Here is a 7,653-nt window from a genome sequence, read left to right on the forward strand (position 1 = left end):
AGATAGCCTCAGAGCCTGACAGACCTGGCTTCAAGTCTTGTCTCTTCCACATATTGGCTGTGTGACCCTGGGCAAGTCACTCAACCTCTAATTGCTCCCAGGCAACTGTAAGAACAAGAGTTGAAGAGCAGGTACAAATTTGCATTAGTGGTAAAGTTGTTCACTGGGAACTTGTTATACTGATGAAATAACAGGCCTGGACAAAAATAAAAGTATGTGTGTGTGTGTGTGTGTGTGTGTGCAATAAAAGAGAGTGTATGTGTGCGTGTGTGTGTAATAAGAGACAGTGTGTGTGCGCGCGCACATAGACAGTCACACAGACACAGAGTTAATATACTATTCTTTTGTAAAACCACTCCCCAACACACACAATCTGAAAGTGAACCCCACTGCAGCAAAGAAAAATAGCTAATCAAAAACAACCAACAGAGTAATCGGCTTTGACAACGTACGCACCATTCTGTTCTCATGGTCCCCCCAATTCCACTGAGGAGGAAGGTATCCTTCATTATCTGTTCTATGCTAACCCTCTCATTTCAGAGAAGAGGAAATTGAGACCTCAAATAAGTGAATTAGTTGCCAAGCTAAGACAAGCCCCTTGGTATCCACACTGGCTTCCGCATATATCTACCTTAAATAGATTAATCCATGTTCATGAACTCTGAAATACCTTCATTTCATTGCAATCTTTTGATTCTATCTTTCCTCATGCCTTAGGGCCTCTAACCCTGTTCTTCATCCTCACTATGAACTCCATTTTCTCCATTTCTTTCCCAGGCCATCACCACTTTTCTCTCTTTCCTATCTCTAACTTTTGGTGATTCCATTCAACTCTACACTATCTTCTATGTTTGTATCCCTTGCTCCCTTGCCCAATCACCAATTACAAATTGCCAAATCCTAACCCCATGATTATTCCCACCACCTACCTTTCACTCCTATTCATGTGCTGCTGAATGGAACTGGAGAGAATCATGAAAACATGCTAATTGGGCCCACTATTAATTTATGTTATCCAATATCAAATGGGCCCTTATTGCAGCAAGGCAATCTCTCTACTCCTTCCTAATTGATTCTCCATCCCACTTACCATAGGGGCTATTCCAAACCTCATCTTTCCTCAAGCTTATGAGGGTACTTCCTCCCTCATTCTCTCAGCTGAACCTCATCTAACACTTCTTAAAAACTGAGACCATTCACCAAGAGTTCACTCACCCTTCTCCTCATCTCACATCATTCAGCCAACTTTTCCCACTAGCTCCTCCTTCATTCCATTCTCCAATAGGTAATCCTTGCCAAAACCAACTCCTCTACAAGGACCTTTGAGTCCATCCTTGACCATCTTCTCTAATAGACTGTTCTTTCTATCATCTCCACTCTGCCACTAATCTATAATCTCTATCTACTGGCTTCATCCCTGCTACCTAGAAACCTGCTCACATTCCTTCCACTCTTACAAACCCCTCACTTAATTCAACCACATCCAACAGCTGTGGTCCTCTCATCCCCTTCTCAGCTAAATTCCTTAAGAAATGCATCTATACTCAATGCCTTCACTTTCTCTCTTCTCATTCTCTCTCTCTTTTTACTATCTACAATCTGGCTTCCAGATGTATCATTCAACTGAAAAAATGCTCTCTTGAAAATAAGCAATGATCTCTTAATTATCAGATCTAACTGTCTATCCTCGATTCTCATCCTTCTTGACCTCTCAGCACTATCTGACACTGCTGATCACAGTCTCTTCCTGGATATTCTCTCCTCTCTAGGTGTTTGTGACACTGTCCTCTCCTAGTTCTCCTACCCAGGTGACTGATCCTTTTCAGTCTCCTTTGCTGGCTCTTGATCCAGAATGTAACAATCATGGGTGTCTCCCAAGACTGTGTTCTGAGCCTTCTTCTCCCTCAATACTCTCTCATTTGCTGATCTCATCAACTCACACAGGTTCATTTCTCTCAAAGCAGCTAATCCTCAGATCTACTTATCCATCTCTACTCTCCTGACATCCAATCCCACATCACTAACTACCTATTGAACATCCCAAACTGGATATCCCATAGGCATCTCAAATTCAACATGTCCAAAACAAGTCTCAATATTTTCCCCCCCAAATCCTCTGACTACTGCTGAGGACACTATCATTCTTCTCACCCAGTCACAAAACCTAAGTGTCATTCTCAACTCCTCACTTGTACTCACCCCACATATCCAATTGACTGCCAAGTCCGATTGTTTCTTCCTTCTTAACATCTTTCCTATATGTCCTCTTCTCTCTACTCACACAGCCACTATCCTATTACATGTAATCACCTCCTCACGCCTGGACTACTGCAATAACCTTCTGCCTGCTCTCCCTCCTTCAAATCTCTCCCCACTCCAATCCCTTCTCCAGTCAGCTGCCAAAGTGATTTTCCTCAAGTTCAGGTTTGACCAGGCAGCATCTCCATTCCATAGACTCCAGTGGTTCCCTAGTACCTCCAGGATCAAATATGAAGTCCTAGATGGCTTTTGAAGCACTTTACAACCTGACCCCTTCCAACTTTTTCCAGTCTTCTTATACTTTACTCCCCTCAACACACTCAGTGATTCAGCAACATTAGCCTCCTCACTCTTCCTTACATAAGACACTCCATACCTCCTGACTCTATACCTGGATTGTTCTCCCTCCTTACCTCAAGACTCAGCTAAAATCCCACAAGGTCTTTCCCAGTAACTCCCAAATTGCTAGTCTCACCCAGATTACCTTCCATTTATTCTGCATATATCTCCTATTTATTTATTGTATGTATTGTATTTATTTGTATTATTGTATCTTATATTTATTGTATTTATTTGCACATGGTCTCTGGCATCAGAACGTAAGCTCTTTGGAAATAAGGGACTGTTTTCACCTTCCTTCGTATGCCCAGCACTTGGTCTGGGGGAGGAATGAACATTTAATCAATGCTTGTTGATTGATTGTTCTCTGTATCCAGCACACAGCACAGTGCCTTGCACAAAATTAACAACTAAATGCTTGCTGAACAAATGAATTCTATAATTATTAAACTCACCCAATGGAATAACTGGAAAAGGGCCTAAAAACAAGCCAGTCCAACTCTCTCATTTTACACTAGAGGAAACTGAGTCCCAGAGAGGGAAACTTATTCATTCAAGCTCACATGGCAAATTACTGGCAAACTTAGGACTAGGACCTCTCTCTCCAGAAAACTAACGTACTCCCAGATGTTTCCATCATTCCTTGTTGCCTCTCTTCTTAACATTATCAGCAGCCCTGAAATGAGGTTTCACTATTATAGCAGCAATCAGAATGTAACTTACTGAGAAAACACACAGATGATATCCCCTTCAGTCAATTCATATGGGAGGCCTCCTAGGAAAAAAGATAACAGGGATCATTAACCATCACTCAGCACTCCAATAAGATGGATGTATATTTCACTGTTATGAATATATGTATCCTGGATTCATTCTATGTATACTATGTATTCTATGTATGTATATATAGACTTTTAAGTCATGTCCAGGGTATATTAATTGTTCATTCTGATTTATATAGCACTTTCCAGGTCACAAAGTATTTTCTCCACAACAACCCTCAGCGGTTAGCAAAACAAATATTATCATGCTGATATTATGGATGAGGAAATTGAGAGCCAGAAGGTAAAAGTGACTTGCCTAGTGTCACAGAGCCATTAAGTCACACAGCTGGGATTTGAACTCAAGTCTTCTAATTCCAAACTCAGTGTTCTTTTCATTATACTATACATAAATGCCCAAAGGCTCTATGATTTTGTCAGCATAGGGAATTTCCGATACGGGAGCATCCTCAAACAATACAGATCATAGCAACAAATGGCTTGGTAGTAAGTCCTAGAAAGGTGACTGAGGTACATGGAAGCCATGTGATCTGCTCAGGATCAAACAGCTAGTAAATACCAAATGTGGGATTAGATCTTTTTGACTCCAAACCCAGCACTATCTACTGTATCACACTGCCTCTCTCCATATACTCTATTATTTTTAACTATTTTATTTTTGCCCATGGCAACAGCCCCTACAGGAAAACTTCATACACTCATACATATACATACACATACACATACATACATACACACACACACACTCTCTCTCTCTCTCTCTCTCTCTCTCTCTCTCCTGACAAATCTTTAGGAAACTCTTAAGCAACATTATAAAAGCTTCCTACAAAATGAATGTTCTGCTTCTGAATAAAACTGATAACTGACAGAAGGTATTAAAGGTAAAAAAAATAGTCATGTGTGGTAGATTTGCAGTCAGAAGACTGAAGTCAGTCTATAAGCACTTATTAAATGCCTACAATGTGCCAGGCACTGTGTTAACTCGGCAAATAAAGAAAGGCCAAAGATGGACCCTGCTCTCAGAGAGTTTACTATCTAACAGGGAGACAACAAGCAAACAACTATATACAAAGAAATGGTATACTGGAAAAACTGGAGATGGAAAGGAACTAGCATTAATGGGGAATAGGAAAGACTTCTTGTAGAAGGCGAGATTTTAGCTGCTAGTTGAACAGGACCAGGGGACAGCCAGTGGAAATGTTGGAAGATGGAGTGCAGCAAGAAGGTCAATGTCACTAGATTTCTATTGCTTTGTTGTTTGTCCTTTGTTCTCAAAGAGGACCAATGACATCAGAAGGGTGATGTCTTGACTTGCAAGTGAATTGGACTTAAATGAGGCAGGGCTATGCAAGTTCATCAGCCTCACTCTCTCCTCCTGAGCCATCAGGGGCCAGTGGCAAGATACAGAGCAGGATAACCAGAGATGGCTCCAGATGCAGTGGAAGACCTTGGCCTTTTTAAGCTAAGGTCTTTCCAAGGTCTCAGTTTGTCTGAGGCAATGCCCTTTCAGTAATTAAGGCTAGGTAAGAAATGAGGCCAAAAATGACCTCTTTTTAGCTAGTGAAAAAAAAATCAATGGGGGGGGGGGAGACCCTCACGGTTCTGGCCAAAACAAAAACAATTACTATTTACACTCACTCTGAGCCATCAGCACCCAAACAATGACCAAGTGAGGCTTGGGCTGACATCTATTGCTGGCCAATCAGTGAGAGCCAGAGTGACTTGGGTTTAAGGCATGGTGAAGTAGTTAGTTGTATTTGAATCCCAACGGGCCTTTTCAAAGCCTAGGTTTCCAATGCTGCATTTCAAGAAATCATAAATGAAACTACGTGGGGGCAAAAGAGTTAACTGTCCCACTTTTTTTTAAATGATAGAACAGACAAGTAGGGAAGTGAAAAGAAAGAAAACTAGCATGCAAACCCTAAGATATCTTGCAAGGTTTCAGCGATCAAAATTTATATTCCTTTGGGCAGAGCACCCAAAGGTAAAGGTATGATTCCCTATGTAGACAGAAGGAAAGGAGGGAGAAAGAGGAACGAGAGGGGGAGAGAGGGAGGGAGAGGGAGGAAGGGAGGGAGGGAGGAAAGAAGGCAGGCCACTAGATTGCACGGTACATAGGAGTGAGTAAAGTATAAGACTGGAAAGGTAAGAGGGGGCCAAGTTAGAAAAGGTTTTGAAAGTCAAACAGTGGGATTTATATTGGATCCTAGAGGTGACAAGGAGCCACTGAAATCTGAGTATGGGGATGATAGGGTTAGACCTTCACTTTAGGAAAATTACCTTGAAAGCTGAATAGAAGATGAGCTGGAGTGGTGAGAGACTTGTGGCAGGTGGACCCATGAAGCAGGCCATTGCAATAATCTAGACATGAGATGATGAGGGCCTGTACCCAGGTGGTGACAATATAAGAGGAGAGGAGGGTATATCGGAGGGATGTTGCAAAGGTATCAACGGACCTTGGCAACAGACTGGATATGGGAGGGGAGGGAGAGTGAGGAGTCAAGAATGACATCTAGGTTTCAAGACTTGGGGCCTGGGAAGATGGTGGCGCCCTGTACAGTATCAGGGGAACCTTGGATAGGGGCAGAGTTTAGGGGGAAAGAGAATTAATTTATTAAATAGGGAGGTGACATTGTCAGACCTCTGCTTTAGGGAAATCACTTTGAAAGTGAATGGGGGGAGGGGAGAAACTTGAGGCAAGAAGACCAACCAGCAGGTTACTTCGATAGTCCAGGTATGAGGAGATGAGCACCTGCACCAGGGTGGTAGAAGTGTTAGAAGAGAGAAGGGAACACATAAAAGAGATGTTAACAGAAGGCTGCATCGACAAGACTCTGCAACAGATTGTACGTGGGGGGGTAAGAGTGTAATGTGCAGTTGAGGATTAACACCTAGGTTGGGAGCCTCTTCTAAACTTCCCTATATCAAGGTACCAGCTTCTAGACATGGCAACCATATTTAACCTAAAAGAGAAATCTTAGGGAGCTGCCTAAGGCTCAGGGAGATGGAGGTGAAGTCCCCCAGGTTAATATAGCTTGTTGTCAGAGACGTAGTAGATCTTGTGCTTTACCCTACCTGCTATACCTTCCTTTTCCGTAAAGGAAAATGCTAAGCTTGACATTCCTTGTGACTATGGAGGGGACAAAAGACATAAGACATCTGGAGGGGCGTACTAAGACCCTAACGGTGCACTGGCTACTGCCCTGAGAGGGGACTGGAAGAGTGCGTAGCCTGGGGCATAGTAGGCTCTTATTAAACGTTTAGTGAACTGAATTGAAGAGGAGGGTGGCCCTACAGGTAAGCGTCTGGCCGAGGAGAAGGGGGGGGGGGGGTGAGGAGGAGGAGACTCGGAGCTCCGGTGGGAGGGAGAAGGGAACGCAGAGGCCTCACCCAGAAAGATCCAAGCGCTGTCCTTGTACTCGGCGTGCCAGGATACCTTCTCCGCCACCCCGAGCTCCACCTCCCGCTCGTTCAGCTCACTGATGAGCTTCACCTTGGTCAGGGCACTGCGGAGGCGACAAGAGGAGAGCGGAGATGAGGGGGAGGCCGGAACGCGTCGCCCGAGGCCAGCGCCCGGTCCTTGGCCCCCCCGCTCTGGGTCGCCCGCCCGGCCTGGCCAGTTAACCAGCCCCAACTCCGCCCGCCCACCCCTCCGCCTCCCCCAGGGTCCCCAATCCCATCAAACTATAGGTTTCGTACTTCATCTTCAGCTACTGCCCGAACGTCGTCTTTCCGGGTCACCCGGGGCACGGCGCCTGCGCGACACAAAGAAGCCAAGTCCACGCATGCGCGCCGGAAGGTCGCGAGAAAAGGAGGGGCGGGGCCTGCACCAGGACTCGCGTGAAGTCGAATGGAACGTTCAAAAGACCGTTGACTGCAGCTCGAAGGGGGACTGGCGTGCAGCTGAGGAAGGAAAGAGAAAAGAAGGGAGGAAAGGAAAAAATATAGGAAAGAGGGAAGGAGAGAAAGAAACAAGGGAAGGGAATGAGGAAAGAAGGAAGAAAGAAATAAGCTGTGGCTTTGGAGTCCGAAGACCTGGATTCCAATCCCGATTCTTCCAGGGATTACCTGTGTGACTCTGGGCAAATCCATTTTCCCCTTGGGCCTCAGTGTTCTCATCTGTGAAATGAGGGAATTGGAATAGATGGCTCCTGAGGTCCCTTCCAGCCCTAAACTGATGAATGAAAAAGTTGACTGGCATCAAATTTAAGAAGGTAAAACACAAGTCAGAAGTGGTACCAAAGGCTGCTCTGCGGCCCTGGCATCCCCTGAG

General features: G+C 44.5%; 1 protein-coding gene across 1 annotated transcript in view; it reads right to left on the reverse strand.

The window, feature by feature from the left end:
- RBMX2 (RNA binding motif protein X-linked 2) overlaps positions 1-7,137 on the reverse strand; it is a 28,126-nt gene extending 20,989 nt beyond the window's left edge. The window contains exons 1-3 of the mRNA XM_036740092.1: positions 7,080-7,137; positions 6,771-6,886; positions 3,322-3,373 (exon numbers count right to left, since the gene is read on the reverse strand). Of these exons, the coding sequence (XP_036595987.1) occupies positions 3,322-3,373; positions 6,771-6,886; positions 7,080-7,084 (173 nt within the window). The 5' untranslated portion in view covers positions 7,085-7,137. The remainder of the gene's footprint in view (positions 1-3,321; positions 3,374-6,770; positions 6,887-7,079) is intronic.
- Positions 7,138-7,653: the final 516 nt, after the last annotated feature.

Source organism: Trichosurus vulpecula, chromosome X, assembly GCF_011100635.1.
Source record: "Trichosurus vulpecula isolate mTriVul1 chromosome X, mTriVul1.pri, whole genome shotgun sequence".
NCBI classification, from domain to species: Eukaryota; Metazoa; Chordata; class Mammalia; order Diprotodontia; family Phalangeridae; genus Trichosurus; species Trichosurus vulpecula.